The 20,560-nt window shown below is 43.0% G+C and overlaps 1 protein-coding gene across 1 annotated transcript; it reads left to right on the top strand.

The window, feature by feature from the left end:
• Positions 1-2,612: 2,612 nt before the first annotated feature.
• Positions 2,613-20,325, top strand: lonp2 (lon peptidase 2, peroxisomal). Its single transcript, XM_072434825.1, has 17 exons — positions 2,613-2,907; positions 3,671-3,806; positions 3,904-4,017; positions 5,145-5,276; positions 5,374-5,496; positions 5,558-5,712; positions 5,788-5,882; positions 11,324-11,442; positions 11,509-11,648; positions 13,138-13,279; positions 15,098-15,248; positions 15,472-15,598; positions 16,428-16,561; positions 17,835-17,920; positions 18,107-18,314; positions 19,726-19,916; positions 19,988-20,325. Exons 1-17 carry the CDS (start codon positions 2,678-2,680, stop codon positions 20,216-20,218), a joined length of 2,514 nt encoding a protein of 837 aa, XP_072290926.1. The 5' UTR covers positions 2,613-2,677; the 3' UTR covers positions 20,219-20,325.
• The last annotated feature ends 235 nt before the right edge of the window (positions 20,326-20,560 follow it).

The following is a 20,560-nucleotide window of genomic DNA, read 5'->3' as shown; positions in this document are numbered from 1 at the left end:
TCTAAATAATCAACAACATTTCCATGCTGTCACTACGTTTTGGCGATTTATTTATACAAAATCAAGCTACACTGTCTCAACAAAATACCACAAATCGAATTCTCCAAAGCTGACGGGCAACGACAATAACATTTGAGGGAAAAAAATGATATGCAAGATATTGAATTATTTTATTTTCTCTCTTTCTCTGTCCTTTTTCTTTAAAACAAAAAAATGCACCTTTTCAGTTGGCCGCCAACCGCCATTAAAAGTAACACAAAAACAACAACAGCAATACTTTACAATATTTTTTAAATGTATAGACTTAACATTTTGGAAGAAATCAAAAAAATAAATAGCAGTGTTGCCATAATTGTTTCAGTCTCTAAAGGTTTTTGTCCTATTGTTGTTACTATAGATACAGTTAAGTACGCCCTCCTGGATTTGGTAAATAAAGCTATAGTACCACTGATACAATACATTGTCCTGTAAAATCGAATAGATCCATGTGTTGAATAAATAAATAAAATATTGTCTTGGAGATTGACCAATGTTAATGTGGCAATTGCAGAAGCCATTTTGTGACTTGACTGTATGAAGAGAAAATCATCTGAAAACAGAGCCAGAAATGACATTGAAGTTGAGACACTGTGAATATGAGATACTGTATCAATGTTAGTTCAAGTTTAGCATTTAATTTGGACTAAAGTTATGCATGTAGGCTTTCATAAAACACAATCTGGGAACATTTTAGATTGGAAATTTGTGACCGCTAAAGAAAAATCAAAACCATTTATTTATGACCTCGACAACAAACATTTTCTGTAGTTTACCTGTAAGAAAAATCAAAATAAGGCATTTAATGAATACTGATAAATGGATAGAGGATGTTTGAATTTCTTTAGTTAATTCTGTTGTCATGTTAGTTGCAAAAATGATATCTGTTTTAGTACAGAGTGAACCAGATCTGAGTGAAAATGGGCATTTAGAAAAAAAAAATTAAGTTGAAAGTTGAAAATTAAATAAATCAGGATCAGAATTACCAGTAGAAAGATATATATAAAACAATGTACAATCTGTAAAAAAATTCCTTTTAAAGTACAAGATTGTAAAGTTTGGAGTGTGTACTACTTTAAAGGCTGATCTTTATGTTCCTATGGATGAAAATCTAAGGATTAAGTGAGATAATAAAACAGGGTTGAACATCGAGATGCAAAAGCTCATATACAAAAAAGTCAAACCAACAAAGTCATTTGAAGAAAATTTCTTCGGCATAAATAGACTAATTGTGCACACAGCTGTTTAGACATTTTATTGCATTAATTTAAATGAAAATTTGAAAAAATAAAATAAAATTGTACTTTGTAAGCCGCAGCGACAAATGGTTGTTGTTTAGGCAATAGGCCTATGTTCATTTGGCCACGGGTAATACGAACAATCTACAACGTCTGTCTGGTCATTTTTGGTGGTGCTTAATGAAATAAATTAAATGTGTCATACTGTTGTGGACGGTGCAGTGTTGTGTCTTATGTTAATCCCAACATTCTAGAATCCTTGTAGTTTAAACTTGAGCTGAAGTGAGGCCAGATTTCTAAAATGGAATTTACCGTTCAACTTCAGATTGAAGATTTGTTGACCTGGTTTATAGATCATACAGATAATATAATAGATCCATGGTTCATTCCCTTTCATTACTGGGTTTATCGTGGAACTGCACTCTGTCCGCAAAAACAAACAAAAGTTACAATGTTTGTTCACGAAAGCCGGAAAAGGTGGCGCCATTGTTGTCGTTAGTTGAAAGGACCATGAGAATAAATAATAAATAAATAAATAATAATAATAATAATAATAATAATAATAAAATACTAAATAATTATTCCAAAAACAGTGAATCTCCCATAGAAACACACAGGTACCTGCAACAAAACCTATTTCGGTTCTTATCACTGAAAAATAAATAAAACACTTCAACATGCGGTAATGTTTTCAAATGAGGTGTGGTTGAGGTGGTTGTCAGTCGCCAAAACAGCCCTGATATTTCATAGTTTGTGATGTTTGGAGGCTAATTACGCAAACTCATTGAAAATGTGTTCAACGTATGGAATGGAACCAACTTTTAGAGTGCAGGAGTTTGGAGTAGACTTTTACAGTGGGAAGATGGCTGCTGGAACCATGTCAACTGCTCCTTTAGCTATAAATATACTGCGTTTGCTCCCTTAATCCGATTTATGGGTTTCTCAAAATATCACCTATGAACAGAAACCCATAGCCTATATCCTGTACAGCCACAGCTGACAAAAATATTAAATGTAATGATCTAAATTTGCATTAGACACTGAATTACATTATCAAATCAAATTAATTTAAAAAGCACAATTCATACAAACTGCAATTCAAAGTGCTTTACAGTGTTTCAAACACAATACAAAAAATAAAAAATAAAAACACAATGCAATTCATAAAAAAATAAAACAATGTACGTCCGAGTAATACAAGGAATAAAAATAATGTAGTATTTTAAAATATTAAAAACCAGGTAAAATTGTCAGTCATAGGCAAAGTAAGATTGTCTCATTATTTTTATTTTATTTTGTAATCACCCGGAAGTGCTTGGTGAGCGTGCCTGACCTGTTTGTTGTGGTGAATCCGGGGGAGAAGAGCAGAAGTCGCACTCGCAGCTGCGGTGGTTGTAATAGAAATGTCTTCCAGCGGAGGAATAGAGATACCGAGCCGTCTCCCGCTGCTCCTGACCCATGAAGGAGTCCTCCTGCCGGGCTCCACTGTCAGGTTCAGCGTCAACTCTCCGAGAAACATGCAGCTGGTGAAGCACCGACTTTTAACAGGAACTTCTTTGAAAAGCACCATCATCGGAGTCATTCCTGACACTAAGGACCCGGAGTATGACACGGATTTACCCTCTTTGCACAAGTAACGCACGGTCTTTTTACTTTCATAACATGTGACCTCATTATCTCCGGGGACGTGGGGGGGGGGGGGGGGGGGGGGGGGGGAGTTTATGACCCTTTCTAATGTCCATGCTTATTATTACAAAGTCAATGCTTTTCCCACTTCTTTATCAAGGGGGAGATAACACATTGTTCTGTAAAAGTGTGTGTGCTTGTGACATGTAAGCTTGCACTTTGCAGTAGGCCTGTATAGATGTGGACTTTACCCTTGCATTGACAGATCAGACAAGTTCAGCAGCATGTTTTTACCAAAGGACAGTCCACAAAAGTTAAACCTTTTGGACCTACAGTTTTCAGCTTCAGCAGATTTACCTTAAGTCTGTATATCAGGGGTGTCGAGGGCCACATTTTGAAACTTACACAGAGCAGGGGGCCACGAACAACCCAACTTTGTCAAATTTGTTGAAGGACAAAGTGAATCGATGGAAATTTTGCATTTGACATAGTTTCAATGCGCCTCCACGCCTTTTAATAAGACTCGGAACGTAAATATCAAGTTGGTATAACATCAAAATGCAAACATCAAGAATTATTTTCCAAATTTTACTGTAAAAAGTACTGTTTGGACCAACAAAAATTGGTCTGAGGGCCGCATTTGGCCCCCGGGCCTTAGATTGGACATGCCTGCTGTATATTCTATGTCTGTTTGCTGCTTGCGTATTGTGCTCTGTTTTGTTAAATCTTTCTGTGTATTGTATATCATTCAGGTCTTTGTTTTTGTCTAGGATTGGCACTGCTGGGATATCCGTGCAGGTCGTGGGTAGTAACTGGCCCAAGCCCCACTACACTCTTCTCATCACTGGACTGTGTCGTTTTAGAGTGTCTAGTGTGCTCAAAGATCGGCCTTTTGTGTTCGCAGAGGTAACGCGTCAAATAGGCCTACTGGAAAATGAAATGCATACAATGAATAATTTTAGTAGGCTATATACAGTTTAATACAGAGTGGCTTTCTTTTCAGGTGGAGCAGCTGGACAAACTGGAGCAGTACACCAGTCCTTCATCACCGGGTGTCACAGGAGAAGATGGAGAGCTTGGAGAGTTGTCCCAGAAGTTTCATCAGGCTGCGATACAGGTGTTTGACATTTGACCGTTTCAGTCAGCATTATTAACACGTTAATTTAATGTGAAATCAAAATCACACTATAATAAAAGCAATAAAAATCCCATCGTAATAACATTGTGGAAAAATATGTATTAAGTAACAACAATTTTGTTTTAGATGCCAAATTGTTCAAGAATAAAGTCCAAAGAATAAGATAAGATAAGATATTCCTTTTATTGTCCACACATGGGGAAATTTAGGTGTTGCAACGCAGTAGATACAGGGGGAAAGGACAGATAACTTATAGGAAGTTTTAAATAGAAGAACTCTTATAAACAAAACAAAAAACTCTTATCAAAACTCCTCTCATATCTTAATAGGGAATGGAGGAAAAAAAATAAAAAATAAAAATAAAATAATAATAAAATTAAATAAAGTAAAAAAAAACAACATAAGACTAAATAATACTAATACTAATGGTAAGTAAACACTCTTATTTACATCAGTTATATGCACATGAATATGGCCTTAATTGCTTGTGATTACGACAGTAATTGCACATGAATAAAGTCTAAGACGTACAACTACAGTAGATGGCGGTAATGTAAGACGTGGATACCAACCGCCATAAAACACCAAAGAAGACGAAGGAGTTTTAGATGCTTTGAACCAGATAAAAATAGCGCTAGGCTAAGTCACAAACACAACAGGTACAGTGGCAAACTTACTGGTAAATATCAGCAGCCACTGGGTATCGAGAAACAGATTATGTTTGAGGATTGAAAGAGAGATAAGATCCAATAAGTGTCAAAGCAGCAGTCGTGCCGAAGGGGGAGTGGCCTGTAGCAATCAAGCTAAATGATTTATATTATTTATTAAAGAAGTAGATCAATTAGCTTAAAAAAATAGCACATTTTAAGTACCAAAACCTGAATGTAAAGCAAAGAACTAACCACATTTGTTTACAGTCACAGATTATGCCAGATCAATGACAGATCTGTTTCTAAAAATGTCAAAATCGAGGAGTATACATAGAAATAAGCAGCATTGTGTTTCAATGTTTCTCATTGGAATATGATGGATTTTGACCAAAGCAGGCAGTGATTGATGGAAGTGCTGTTTGTAACCCTGGTCTCACTGTGTGTTTCTGCGTGCAGTTGTTGGGTATGTTGGATATGTCGGTTCCTGTGGTTGCCAAGTTTAGGCGTCTTCTGGACAGTCTGCCCAAGGAAACGCTTCCAGATGTCGTAGCGTCTATGATTCGCACTTCAAACAAGGAAAAACTCCAGGTGAAACAACTCATTTTGTTCTTAATTATGATCAGGTAAATTGACATAATTAGTATACGGTATTATAGAACATTCCATATAATATATTTCTCTATAGGTTTTGGATGCTGTAACCTTGGAAGACAGATTCAAAATGGCTTTGCCGATGCTGACCAGACAAATTGAGGCACTGAAGCTCCTTCAGAAAACCAGAAAGTTTAATCCTTACAACGAAAAGAGGGTCAGTTAAAATACCTCATTTGTTTATATTTGAGCTGATATTTCATGTCATGTCTGCTCAGGTGCATAAAGTGTTCCCTAGACGGCAGTTTAATCTGGATGAGGAGAACGAGAACGAGGATGAGGATGGTGATGACACCACAGCGCTGGAGAGGAAGATTTATGGAGCCAACATGAGTGAGGCAGCACTGAAAGTCTGCATCAAAGAGCTCAAGAGGTACCTGCATACGATATTTTGATCTACATATCGTTTCTAAAGCAAATATGATTTTATGGTCTTATTTGTTTATAGGCTTAAAAAAATGCCCCAGTCAATGCCCGAGTATGCACTCACAAGAAATTACTTGGACCTAATGGTGGAGTTGCCATGGAACAAAAGCAGTAAAGGTAAAAAAAAAAAAAAATGCTGAAATTATTAGCAATTGTATGGACAGTAGAATATTCCTCATACTTTGTTGAGGCTGTGCTGTTTCAAGGTTCAAAACTCTTCATGAGGTTATTGCAGTAACTGAAAACCACAGCTACAATACATATGCTTTATATCGCCAAATGAACGGTCAGAAGCAAAACTTCGGGCGGACATGTGTGAGGGGCACAGAGGCAGACGTGTGTGTGTGAGGGGCACAGAGGCAGACGTGTGTGAGGGGCACAGAGGCAGACGTGTGTGTGAGGGGCACAGAGGCAGACGTGTGTGAGGGGCACAGAGGCAGACGTGTGTGTGAGGGGCACAGAGGCAGACGTGTGTGAGGGGCACAGAGGCAGACGTGTGTGAGGGGCACAGAGGCGGACGTGTGTGTGAGGGGCACAGAGGCGGACGTGTGTGTGAGGGGCACAGAGGCAGACGTGTGTGTGTGAGGGGCACAGAGGCAGACGTGTGTGTGTGAGGGGCACAGAGGCAGACGTGTGTGTGAGGGGCACAGAGGCAGACGTGTGTGTGTGAGGGGCACAGAGGCAGACGTGTGTGTGTGAGGGGCAGAGAGGCAGACGTGTGTGTGTGAGGGGCACAGAGGCAGACGTGTGTGAGGGGCACAGAGGCAGACGTGTGTGAGGGGCACAGAGGCAGACGTGTGTGAGGGGCACAGAGGCAGACGTGTGTGTGTGAGGGGCACAGAGGCAGACGTGTGTGTGTGAGGGGCACAGAGGCGGACGTGTGTGTGTGAGGGGCACAGAGGCGGACGTGTGTGTGTGAGGGGCACAGAGGCGGACGTGTGTGTGAGGGGCACAGAGGCGGACGTGTGTGTGAGGGGCACAGAGGCGGACGAGTGTGTGAGGGGCACAGAGGCGGACGAGTGTGTGAGGGGCACAGAGGCAGACGAGTGTGTGAGGGGCACAGAGGCAGACGAGTGTGTGAGGGGCACAGAGGCAGACGAGTGTGTGAGGGGCACAGAGGCGGACGTGTGTGTGTGTGAGGGGCACAGAGGCGGACGTGTGTGTGTGAGGGGCACAGAGGCGGACGTGTGTGTGTGAGGGGCACAGAGGCGGACGTGTGTGTGTGAGGGGCACAGAGGCGGACGTGTGTGTGTGAGGGGCACAGAGGCGGACGTGTGTGTGTGAGGGGCACAGAGGCGGACGTGTGTGTGTGAGGGGCACAGAGGCGGACGTGTGTGTGAGGGGCACAGAGGCGGACGTGTGTGTGAGGGGCACAGAACAGAGGCGGACGTGTGTGTGAGGGGCACAGAGGCGGACGTGTGTGAGGGGCACAGAGGCGGACGTGTGTGTGAGGGGCACAGAGGCGGACGTGTGTGAGAGGGGCACAGAGGCGGACGTGTGTGAGAGGGGCACAGAGGTGGACGTGTGTGTGAGGGGCACAGAACAGAGGCGGACGTGTGTGTGAGGGGCACAGAGGCGGACGTGTGTGAGGGGCACAGAGGCGGACGTGTGTTTGAGGGGCACAGAGGCGGACGTGTGTTTGAGGGGCACAGAGGCGGACGTGTGTGTGAGGGGCACAGAGGCAGACGTGTGTGAGGGGCACAGAGGCAGACGTGTGTGTGTGAGGGGCAGAGAGGCAGACGTGTGTGTGTGAGGGGCACAGAGGCAGACGTGTGTGAGGGGCACAGAGGCAGACGTGTGTGAGGGGCACAGAGGCAGACGTGTGTGTGTGAGGGGCACAGAGGCGGACGTGTGTGTGTGAGGGGCACAGAGGCGGACGTGTGTGTGTGAGGGGCACAGAGGCGGACGTGTGTGTGAGGGGCACAGAGGCGGACGTGTGTGTGAGGGGCACAGAGGCGGACGAGTGTGTGAGGGGCACAGAGGCAGACGAGTGTGTGAGGGGCACAGAGGCAGACGAGTGTGTGAGGGGCACAGAGGCAGACGAGTGTGTGAGGGGCACAGAGGCGGACGTGTGTGTGTGTGAGGGGCACAGAGGCGGACGTGTGTGTGTGAGGGGCACAGAGGCGGACGTGTGTGTGTGAGGGGCACAGAGGCGGACGTGTGTGTGTGAGGGGCACAGAGGCGGACGTGTGTGTGAGGGGCACAGAGGCGGACGTGTGTGTGAGGGGCACAGAACAGAGGCGGACGTGTGTGTGAGGGGCACAGAGGCAGACGTGTGTGAGGGGCACAGAGGCGGACGTGTGTGTGAGGGGCACAGAGGCGGACGTGTGTGAGAGGGGCACAGAGGCGGACGTGTGTGAGAGGGGCACAGAGGCGGACGTGTGTGAGAGGGGCACAGAGGTGGACGTGTGTGTGAGGGGCACAGAACAGAGGCGGACGTGTGTGTGAGGGGCACAGAGGCAGACGTGTGTGAGGGGCACAGAGGCGGACGTGTGTTTGAGGGGCACAGAGGCGGACGTGTGTGTGAGGGGCACAGAGGCAGACGTGTGTGAGGGGCACAGAGGCAGACGTGTGTGAGGGGCACAGAGGCAGACGTGTGTGTTTGAGGGGCACAGAGGCAGACGTGTGTGTGTGAGGGGCACAGAGGCGGACGTGTGTGTGAGGGGCACAGAGGCGGACGTGTGTGTGAGGGGCACAGAGGCGGACGTGTGTGTGAGGGGCACAGAGGCGGACGTGTGTGTGAGGGGCACAGAGGCGGACGTGTGTGTGAGGGGCACAGAGGCGGACGTGTGTGTGAGGGGCACAGAGGCGGACGTGTGTGTGAGGGGCACAGAGGCAGACGTGTGTGTGTGTGTGTGAGGGGCACAGAGGCGGACGTGTGTGTGTGAGGGGCAGAGAGGCGGACGTGTGTGTGTGAGGGGCACAGAGGCGGACGTGTGTGTGTGAGGGGCACAGAGGCGGACGTGTGTGTGTGAGGGGCACAGAACAGAGGTGGACGTGTGTGTGAGGGGCACAGAGGCGGACGTGTGTGAGGGGCACAGAGGCGGACGTGTGTGTGAGGGGCACAGAGGCGGACGTGTGTGTGAGGGGCACAGAGGCGGACGTGTGTGAGAGGGGCACAGAGGCGGACGTGTGTGTGAGGGGCACAGAGGCAGACGTGTGTGAGGGGCACAGAGGCGGACGTGGTCTTGGCACTGCTCCCACCAAATTGGCGCGCCCCCCACTTTGAGAAGCTCTGGAGTAAGCAATGTCTCTAAAACCTCTTCTGCATTTTAACCATTGTAAATATTCACACGGTGCAGTTATACTAACAATGAAAACGTAAATGAAAAAAAGATACATTAGTGGATATTCACAAAATTGTGTAGAACATACACTATGACATAGCGTGTTGCGAAGGATAGTCAGTTAAAGCTTGAATTTGATAATAAAGAGGGAAAAATGCACTTATAATAAAAACGTATAATTAAAAGAAGCAGGCTCTTAAACTGGGTCATTTCAAATGTGCAGAAGAACGTCAACAGGGAGCTAAAAATGGAGATAACAAAATCTAAAAGGGCTTATAAAGCAAAAAATGGAAGAAAACCTGTCTGCAAATAAAATGGGTTCAGTGTGATCTAAGACGAGTGTAGGTCTTCACAACCCCACAACCTATACTGTGTTTGTGGAGGGTTTTAATCTTAATTTAATCCTGATAGTTAATTAGCAAGTGCTTTTAATAGTTTTTATAACCGCTTCAATACTGAAGATTTTAACTTAATTCAGAGACTAAAATGGCAACTTATGGACACACAGCACTTTAATATTGAAAAGTTTGAGGTAGAAAGAACCTTTTAAAAGAACTCAAGTAAACAAAAGCCCTGGCCCTGACAAAATTTGTGGCCGTCTGCTCAGAACATGTGCAGTAGAACTCTGCCCCATCTATCATTTCATCTTCATTCTTTAAAAGAACAGACGGTGCCCAAAGTGTGAAAAGATGCCACGATTGTCCCTGTTCAAAAACAAAATCGCCCAAAAGCACTTGGACTATAGACTTGTTGCCCTTCCGTCGACTGTAATGAAAACATTTGAGAAAATAATTAGACCCACAATCCTACGGTCTACTGATTGACCCTTTACAGTTTGCATACAGGCCACACAGGGGAGTTGATGATGCCACTGTTACTTTATTGAATCTGATTCTTAACCACCTGGATGGACACAAAGCTCATACCAGGCTTTTATTTGTGGATTTTACCTCAGCTTTTAACACCATCCAGCCCCATATTTTCATGAATTGTCTCTTAACTTGAGCAAGAATCTTGTTGGATGAATTCTCAGCTTTTTAACTGACCACCTTTGTTGTTCATCCTGTATAGAGGACGTGCACCTGACGTCACGCCATCTTGTGATTCAGTTGGGCAATCGTTGCGGACTGCAAGAACACACGGATACACGCACACGGATACACGTAATACACGTACACTCACTGTGATGTCGGACCTTTCTGCAAATTATGGACTTTCTGAATAAGCTGCGAGTTTGTCAGACCCTCACAAAGAGCGTTATTTATCAGAGATTGGTGAGATAGGATGCCCAGACCCCTACTCCCTGCCGAAAGCGATGTTACAGCCAGTGTTTTCAGCGAGTCGCGGCTCTTCTGCAGTAACAAGCTACCCGGACATATACAATTACCTGATCAACAAATCGTCTTCGTACACTGCTGAAGCACTGACAAGTTACAAGAGCTTGGATGACGATTGGTGCATCCAATTGCACAGCAAGCTGCGATCTTTCTGGCGTGTTTACGTGCGTGCTCGTCTTTCTTGGCGTCCACAACAGTGGCGCCACGTGACGGCGTGACGTCACTTCATATCCTCTATACCAGTATGCTGCAGAGCCACTATGATAACAGGTTCAGTCTTAAATATGCTGATGTCATTGTGAGCCTGCTCTATGAGGGGGAGACCAGCCATGGGCCAATTGTACAAGACTTTGCAAAATGGTGTGAGTCGTCGCTACTTCTGAATGTTGACAAGACTAAAGATATGGTCGTTGATTTTAGAAAACGCACACACAGTTGTGAAGCGGTCACAGTCAATGGTCAGACTGTGGAGCTGGTGACTCAGTATAAGTACCTGGGCACAATCATTGACTCTAATCTTAACTTTGATGCCAACTGTGAGGCAGTGTGCAAGAAGAGACACAAACGCCTGCACTGCCTCAGGAAACTAGCAACTTTTGGTGTGGACAAGACTCTTATGTCTTTGTTTTATTCTGCTTTCATTGAGTCCATCTTAGCCTTCTGCATGTCATCTTGATTTATAAATGTGTCAGTGAAGAACACAAATGCACTTTCTCATATTGTGAAATGGGCTAGCAAGCTGTTTGGACGGCCACAACGAAGTGTGGAGTCTGTATATATGCAGAGACTCCCAGCAGCTATTGTACTCTTAAGGTGTGTTGTCTCTTAATCATTGCAAACCAATTTACCCAAGGGTACGAATAAAGACACCTAACCCAACATTAGGCATTAGTGTATACTATAGACTGTATTTACTCTTAATTGTCACTTTCAGATTGCCTGGATATTGGCTCTGCTCGGACTCTTCTGGACAATGACCACTATGCCATGGACAAGCTGAAGAGACGTGTGCTGGAGTATCTCGCTGTTCGACAGCTGAAGTCTTCACTAAAGGTGCATTGAAACTACATTTATTTGAGTGTGTATCTAAAGAAATAATGTGCCCTCATTTCTGGCCAGGGCCCCATTCTGTGTTTTGTGGGCCCACCTGGTGTTGGTAAGACGAGTGTGGGGCGCTCGATCGCTCGGACCCTGGGCAGAGAGTTTCACCGCATCGCTCTTGGAGGAGTCTGTGACCAGTCAGACATCAGAGGTCATAGGTCAGTCTGAAAACCATTTCAAACTCCAAATCAGAAAAGGTTTATGTTAGTGTTTGGCCAAATTGTTGAATTGATTGTACAACTGTGAAATTTGACACTGATGAATATATATTATGTTATGTAGCCACTTAACAATTAAACTGATCATTATAAAAACGAAATAAAAAAACAATAATCAAAGTAATGACAAGTTTACCCCATAGAGACATTTGAGCATGTTTTCTGAACAAGTGGAATGAATGTTCTGACCCTACAAATTGATACTGTAAAGCTTTTTATTGGATTTAGCAGGTCCAATGGAAATTAAAATGCGATTTTGGCAAACAGACTCATTCAGGTCATTCAAGGAGAGACTTACTTTTTACAACGTTACAATGGTCGGCCCTTCATTAGCTTAGTCAAAGTTGTATTTTCATGCATGTTTGAGTAAAGTGCTCACCAAACGTCTGTTTTCACACAACTTTATATTTAGATGTGCTTTTATTTTTTTTATTAAGAAATCGAGTCACACACATTTTCAATAGCCATTCTTCAAAAGTAAAAAACTGTACACAAAAGTCTGCTAATTTCACTGTGAAATATCATTGTGAAGAGGCAGGGTCTCAGTTCTGCAGTTTTGAACAGGAAGTCAAGTACTATGCCAGTTTGGATGAATATTATAGTTTTACAATTGACAAAATTCCAAATGGTCATCTACTTAGTTCAATACCAATTACCAGGAAAAAAAAACATGTTTACTTGAATAAAACGTTTTTTTGCAAACCTGAATATTGTATTGAAGTCTAAATACTTGTTCAACCTTTTGTTCATGCTTTTTATGTCATTCATCTTGGTTTAGGGTATATTTATGGTTTGCACAGCAGTAAATGGACTGTCGGACTAATCTGAAAAGCTTTGATGAGCTTTAGGAATCCGGACACATATGAAGTCTGATGAGAACCATGTGCTCAAAATAACATCGGCACAAGGCTAAAAGACAGACAATTCTTCTAAATAAATTATGCTGAAGGTTGATATGATCTTCTCCATTGAATTAAGTTTTTTTCTCCCTTTCATTTCTTTGAATTGTATAGTCTTCACAGTGCATACCTCCATGTCTTCATGCAATAACTTAACTTGAATGACTTTATTGTCCACATTGTTTTTTCAGATTTTCATTTTATAGTTTTTTTATGCTTTGCGTACATCTTAAGCTGTAAATCCTGACAGGCACATGTTGTGTGAAGCACTTTGAATTGCCTTGTGTATGAAATGTGCTCTACAAATAAACTTGCCTTGCCTTGCCTTGTAGTATGACTAAGTCATAAGAAGAAAAAGGGAAGCTAAAGCACTCTTTATTTTGTCTGTGTCATTTTTTCAAAACATTTTAAAATGGTATGTACTGATTTCTTCATAGTGGTTTCCAGAAGCCTTCTCAGGATGCCACCCCGATGAAGGCTGCCTTGGTTGAGAATAACTTTACTTGTCATTTTCCTTCCCACATCTCCAGACGCACGTATGTGGGCAGCATGCCAGGTCGAATTATCAATGGGCTGAAGACTGTAGGAGTGAATAATCCTGTGTTCCTTTTGGATGAAGTGGATAAACTGGCAAAGAGTCTGCAAGGAGACCCTGCTGCTGCCCTACTAGAGGTTAGCTTTATTTCTCCCATTACCTGTGTTTAGTAACCTTGCCAGCAAAATGAATTCTCATGATGTTTGTGAGTTCACAAACTCTTTAAGAATCTTGTTGGGCTCCCGCTGATTTGTTTGCAGTCTGAAACAGTGGATTAATGGGCCAATCCCATGGCATTTAGGGCCCCCAGGCGGGACTGAATCCAATGGCAGAGCAGTTTGTGATTTGGGCGGAAGTCAAAACAACCAAGACAACAACGGCTGTACTTTGGCCCATTTTAGGAGAAATATGGACAATTTTGTTTTCCAAAAACGCAGTAACTTTTATTGATGGGCAAGCAGAGCTGGAGGAAAAACGTGTTGCATCATTACCAAGAAGACTCATGGCTATACTAGCTCAAAAGGGTGCTTCTACTTCAGGGGTGGGCAACTATTTTCCTCCGAGGGCCATATTCGAATCCAGGCAAGTATTGGAGGGCCAGCCCGAGACCATTGGTGTAAAAAAAAAAAAATTGTAGTTGGTAGTTTGCCCACCCCTGCTCTACTCAATACTGCGCAAAGGCTCTGAATACTTAGGGCCATGTGATTCAGTTTTTCTTTTTAAATACATTTGCAAACATTTCTACAAATATGTTTTTTTCTGTCAAGATGGGGTGCTGAGTGTACATTAATGAGGAATAAAATAAACTTTTTTGATTTTGGCAAATGGCTGCAATGAAACAAAGACTAGTACTTTCCGTACCCACTGTAGATTGATTAGAGTTGGCTGAGTAGCAACTCAAGAGAGGGGCTCCATCTCAGGTGATCAACCCAGCCGATTAAGAACCCCCCCTTATTTAGATGGGGATGTGTTGAGGTGAAGACAATAGAGACACAGGGTGTGGATAATCAGAGATGCTAGGATAGGGCTTCTGGGTAATTAGAGGTGTGGTTAAAGAGTGGAGGAATGGTTGCAGGAGGAGGATGTTGAGGCGTGGTCCACCTCCTGAACCTCAGTCAATGATTAACAATCATTAATTACATAACTGGAGCTAACAGCTTGTTTTCAAAGACACTGTTGATTAGACGAAGGGCTTTGATCCAGGTTTTGCATTGAAAAAGCACATCATTCTGAACAGAAGTAAATGTATTGTATTTAATTGAATTCACAATTATATTCACAAAGCTTAACCTTTCAGAAGGTTCTGAGTCCAGCGCAGGTTTTTATTTAACTGGTAAACTCGACTATGGCTCCCCTGCTGCCAGGACACCCATGTCAAATAGTGCAGTTAGAATGTCTTTGATTTCGTCTTCACCGACACAATAAAACACTTGTTTTATCTGACTGTGCACAAAAAACAGAAGCCATAATTCCCCAAAAATATGTGAACTGAATGCCAACCCGACAAGGTTAGTTTAACCTTGTCAAGGTTAGTTTAACCTTGTCGGGTTGGCATTCAGTTCACATATTTTCACAGTCAGCGTGACCTGACTCTGAGTCCCATGACCTAAGATAAGATAAGATAAGATAATCCTTTAATGTCCACACAAGGGGAAATTTCGTGAGGCCCAGTACTAGCCACCTTTTCTCATGGTATTGGATGGTGGGTATTTATGCGTTGCATTGAATTCCTTGATCTGTGGCCCGATGGGTCCGAGTAATGACCAGAACTCTGGCAACCCCCAAAACCCCACGAATGGGCTCCCAGGCAAATGCTTCACATTCACCACTGCCCTGATCAAACCCCTTTTTTCAAGGAGGGGATTGTTGCCTAACGTGCCGATTTCACATGCTTGTTCTAATTATTTTATTCATTAACTGTCAAAAGGTTGACAAATGATCTTGCTCCTCCATAGGTTCTTGATCCAGAGCAGAACCACAGCTTCACAGATCATTACTTAAATGTTGCTTTTGACCTCTCTCAAGTCCTCTTCATTGCCACTGCCAACACCACAGCGACCGTTCCCCCAGCTCTGCTCGATCGAATGGAGGTCTTGCAGGTCCCAGGTGGGTTCACATGTCAGGACGGGTCTATTTCAAACTATTCTCACAGAATGTTAAATAAATAGATTAAACATAGCTATACTGTTCATTAGAACATTAGTGAAACATTAGCATGTTTCTAATTTAAGTTAACTGTAAAATAATCTGTGGTATATTTTTAACCACATTCTTTCATGAATGGAGCAGAAAGGCTTTATACACCTCAACATGTTTTTATTTGTTGTAGGGTACACGCAGGAGGAAAAGATGGAGATTGCTCACAGGCACTTGATCCCAAAGCAGTTGGAGGAGCATGGACTAACTCCTCAACAGCTTCATATCCCACAATGCACCACTCAGATTGTTATCTCCAGGTAAATGCTACACAGGATGGGACTAAGTGCTGCTGTTTCATTTGACCGGAAATATACAACAGCATTTTGAGGCCATGAGGCGACATCAGCCCTGGTCATTCAGATCAGGTACTCATCAGTGATGAGGGAGCTGAAGACAGCTAACAATAGGATTTATATGGCCCATTACAGGGGTGCTAGGGTAAGAAAGATTATTCATTTGTGGGGAAACTTAAAACGGTGCAAACAAATATATAAACAGGACATGCTATCATAAGGAGGGTACTTACTTACTTAAGAGCAGGATAAATGTCCAGTTCTCAGAATAGATCCGCAGATTAAGATAAGATAAGATAATCTTGATGACTCTTGGATGATTGTCGAAAGATCTTGTTTTAAAATCATTCAAGATTATTTAGACTGAGTGAGTGACCACTCAGTCTAAATAAGATTTATAAGATTTATAAATAAGATTTATAATAATAATAATAAATCTTGAATTTTCTGTCATTCCCTTTGTCTAACATGTTACTATTCCTCAAGTTTGTGATTGGCTTTATGGAATTGAACTTTCAGAAGGATAAACTAAAGTTAAATTTGATTTAAAAAAAAACAGCCAAATAAAATAGTTCTTAACATTTAGGTATATTTTTTGAGACTCTAACACTAAAATAGTCAAGATAATAATTTTTGTATTATTATTTTTGGTTCTTTATTGTATTGTGACTTGATTCATCATGATTATCAATTAACCTAATAATCTTGTCAAATTTTTTTGAGTGTCAAGTAAGCAGGATTTAACCAACTGTTTTCAAACCTTCTACAAGGGCAGTGTTTTTTGTGATTCCAGGTACACTCGTGAAGCTGGAGTGCGCTCTCTAGAGAGGAAGATTGGGACTGTTTGCCGTGCAGTGGCTGTGAAGGTGGCTGAGGGTCAAAATAACAGCAAGGGTCTGATCCCTGAATGCCAGGCTCAGCAGGCGGGTGAGAGCAGTCCGTTTGTTTGTGCCCTCTCACATCGCCATCCTAAATCATCCTCTTGTCATGACACCATGTAACTGTCTGTAAGTTGAGCATGGCCTACAGAAAAGAAGAAAACAAACTTCTATTGCCAACAGAACACGCAGAAGGCCATATAAAAGTACATTTTGTGGCAATACAGTAGGACACAAGTCAAACAATTATGTAAATGTATTGATTTAGCAGGCTTAGCTTTTCCATGGCCCCCCTGGTCCTCCTCGGCTAATGTAAAAGCAATGTTAAAAGTGAAATAGTAAGGACGGGCATGTCCAAACTACGGCACAGGGGCCAAATGCGGCCCTCAGACTAATTTTTGTTGATTGTTTGATTCAAGCATTTGATGTTACCAACATAATATTAATGTTCCAAGTCTTTGAAACTATGTCAAATGCAAAATTTAGAATGATTCACTGAGTCTTTCAACAAATTTGACATTCTCGGGTTGTTTGTAAGGAGCTCCTTGATTTATAGCATGTATTCATCTTTTTCATACCTGTCATGCATTTTTTATGAATCTGTTAAAGCTGTTCATCTTGTTACAGTGCTCCACTTAATAGATGTAATATGCAGCTCACAAAAACACCAGCTATTTCATATTACCAGCAGAGTCTTTTTGAGTTTTTACTTTAGTTGGGGGGGGGGGGAGGTTGTGGCAGTAATTGTTTGTTTGAAATGCTACAAAACTCTCTCAGCAACGAGCATTAGGCCAACATTAGTACGGGCGCGGAGCACGGGGAGTGCATACGGGGGAGCACGGAGCGCCATGTTCGCCCGTGCGGGGGATCACGACGCGCCATGTTCGCCCGTGCGGGGGATCACGACGCGCAGCGGCCCGTGTGAGGGAGCACCCGCCCCGCTCCCCGCGCTGGCCACGGCGCGCCGTGGACCATGTGGATTGAGTAAACACACATGTGCGACAGGTGACATTATTTGGAGAGTTCATAACTTCTACTGATAAACATACCAAAGGATGTTCAGGGATGTTCACTAGAGGTGAGCAGAATCTATCAAGCTACTATCGTTTTATCAACGCATAACATTTTATGTGAAGCCAGTCTTAAGTCTTTGGAGGAGGGGAGGGGGTCCAGAGAGAGACGAAAAATATTAAGTCTTTTCAGCTTCAACCCATTTTGAGAAGATCCCTAAACTTATCAACAGTGTCTCACATAATGTCTTGTGTTAAAGTTTCAACGTCTAATGTTTGGTAAAGATGAATAATTCAGTGTTTTATTTTCAGCTAAGGAAGCTCCTCCTGAGATGCCCATAGTGATAGACCACGCTGCCATCAGAGACATCCTGGGCCCTCCTGTGTTTGACATGGAGGTAAAGCTCTGCAACCACACTGCACCTGCATTAGACAAATACAGACAATTTCATGAGGCTGATTGGAAAGCTGTCTCACCTCTGTTCATATCTTTATGTTTCAGTTATGTTTGACTGTCTTCTATATTTGGGTCATTTTGTTTGAAGTCGGTCCGTTGCCGTCTCACATGTGTTGTGTGTTGTTAGGTGTCAGAGCGCCTCACTCTGCCAGGTGTAGCCTTAGGTCTGGCCTGGACTCCTCTGGGCGGTGAGATCATGTTCGTGGAGGCCAGTCGTACAGAAGGGGAGGGACATCTAACTCTCACTGGTCAGCTGGGGGACGTGATGAAGGAGTCGGCCCACCTTGCCATCAGCTGGCTACGCGCAAGCGCTAAAACCTACCAGCTCACTAACGGTACGCAACACTGATAGTTTTATGTACATATTATTACTATATAAAAGTCATTAAATCATATTAACACTATTTAGTGTGTAGACTAAAAACAATCTGACTAAAGCAGATAAATGATGCTCTGTTTGAATATTTAAGTGTAACATTAATGCTTTTGTCTTGAACTACTCTGTGCTGCGCTCATGGCCCTAGTTGCATTTCCATTACATCTGGTGCTCACTGTGTAAAGCTGGTCCACATGACAACTGCTACACACCACGATATCGACACTATAAAACATCAGCGATACTGCTAGAGCAACTGCCAATAAAGAGGAGCTTTAATTGATTAACCACAGCGTTCATCCATGTCCTTATCGTATTTGACTCCCCAGTTCAATGCAGCGCAGTCGAAAAAAGCATCACTATTAATCCAGCTTGAAGTGCTCTTTTACAAAATTAAACACTAAATGAAATTAAGCGAGTGTAGATCCTCACGTGAGTTTATCAAATTAATGCTGGAAGAGTTGGTTAATCGTAAACTTTCTGAGCAAAAGCATGTATCTGTCCTACTGTCCTTCTTTATGGTAGTTAAGTGTGCAGTCTCCCGGGGGATTCATACAATAGTTTTATGACTCTCTTCATGTCTCCTCCAGTGAGAAGCATGTTTATGGAGGACACAGCGGTGTTCTTTCTCCTGCTGCTGCTGGAGTCGCTCGCGTCACATGAAACATTACACTTTTAACCAATGACGGTCTGTGGACGTCACGTTTAGTCCGCGCTCGCGGCTCGACAAAGACAGTACTAAAAGTGAGGAGCACCAAATGGAAATGCACTAAAGCAGGGCTGAGTCGCACAGAGAAGAGTAGAACCAACTAGATGCTATTGGAAAAGGCCTGTATATGTGTCTGCTCTCTTAAAGGGTTGCAGTGAAACAAGGCTGTAGTAACGTAATTGTGTTTTAAAGTTATCGCATGTCATAATTTGGGGTAAATCCAACACGGCCCTCTATGTTGGCTTCAAAATATTATTTGCGCTTATCGGGTCTTTAAAAAATAAAAAAAACATCGGAATCAGTCATGAAAAAACTATATTGGTTAAACTTCGGGGAAATTTTGATGGTTTCACTACACAAAATGTTGGCCAAACATAAATTGTGTATTTTATTTTAAAGGGCTGCATGAGATCTGCCATAGACACTGGCTTCAAAATATTATTTGAGCTTATCGGGTCTTCAGCTGCTCTAAATTAAAAAGAACATTGGAATCAGTCAAGAAAAAAGCTATATTGGTTAAACTCCGGTGAAAATGTTGATGATTTCACCACACAAAATGTTGGCCAAACATAAATTGTGTATTTTAATTTGAAGTGCTGCATGAGATCTGCCATACACACTGCATTATTAACATGCCTGTTCTTAAATCTTCTCGATACAGTTGTAGGGGCGTCAGATCCACTGGAAGGCACAGACATCCACCTCCACTTTCCCGCTGGAGCAGTCACAAAGGACGGCCCTTCGGCAGGCGTTACCATAGTGACGTGCCTCGCCTCTCTGTTCAGCGGAAGACTCGTGCGCTCGGACGTGGCTATGAGCGGCGAAATCACCCTGCGAGGGCTGGTGCTGCCGGTATGTTTCTCTGACCACTTTGCACAACAGGTGTCTCCTGCTGCTGCTGGATTAATGCTCCGTCTCCTCAGGTGGGCGGCATCAAAGACAAGGTCCTGGCGGCGCACCGGGCCGGAGTCAAGTGTCTCATTCTGCCCAAGCGCAACGAGAAGGACCTGGAGGATCTGCCGGCTAACGTGCGAGCGGATCTGGACTTCATCATGGTCTCAAACCTGGACCAGGTGCTCAACAGCGCCTTTGATGGAGGCTTTCCAGGGACGGCCAGTGCGTGTCCACCACCTGCGGTACTCAGCAAACTCTAACTTTTGTGGAAAAATCATCCCCAATAGATTTTTTTTATCCATCTGCAAGAAGCCTTCAGACACAATGTAAAGTATCCTTGACAATAAAAAAATGCAAAAAAAAAAAAGATGAACCGATTAACTGTACAAAATTTAATAAAGCTCTTATTTTTCTGGGAAAATGAAACGCTAGCACTAATTTAACAAGAAATGCATAAGAGGGAAAGTTACGCTTTTCTGATACCGTATTTCTTATTAAAAACTGCAATTATAAGGATTATACTTTATCTCAATCTACCGGTAATCTAAATGTTATTATAAATAAATAAATGTTATTTAAGGTCAATTTGCAATTCTTAGTAA

Source organism: Eucyclogobius newberryi, unplaced genomic scaffold, assembly GCF_026437365.1.
Source record: "Eucyclogobius newberryi isolate DKJ021-1_F unplaced genomic scaffold, fEucNew1.0.hap1 SCAF_7, whole genome shotgun sequence".
NCBI lineage: Eukaryota > Metazoa > Chordata > Actinopteri > Gobiiformes > Gobiidae > Eucyclogobius > Eucyclogobius newberryi.
Note: the sequence above shows the minus strand (reverse complement) of the source record. Positions and strands in the feature narration are given on the sequence as shown.

What these genes read in the sequence shown, in the direction of transcription:
- lonp2 (XM_072434825.1), top strand. Translation starts at nt 2,678, where the DNA reads ATGTCTTCCAGCGGAGGAATAGAGATACCGAGCCGTCTCCCGCTGCTC. An exon ending in GATTTACCCTCTTTGCACAA is followed by an intron (nt 2,908 to 3,670) that starts GTAACGCACGGT and finishes GTTTTTGTCTAG; the next exon opens with GATTGGCACTGCTGGGATAT. An exon ending in CTCCTGTGTTTGACATGGAG is followed by an intron (nt 17,921 to 18,106) that starts GTAAAGCTCTGC and finishes GTGTGTTGTTAG; the next exon opens with GTGTCAGAGCGCCTCACTCT.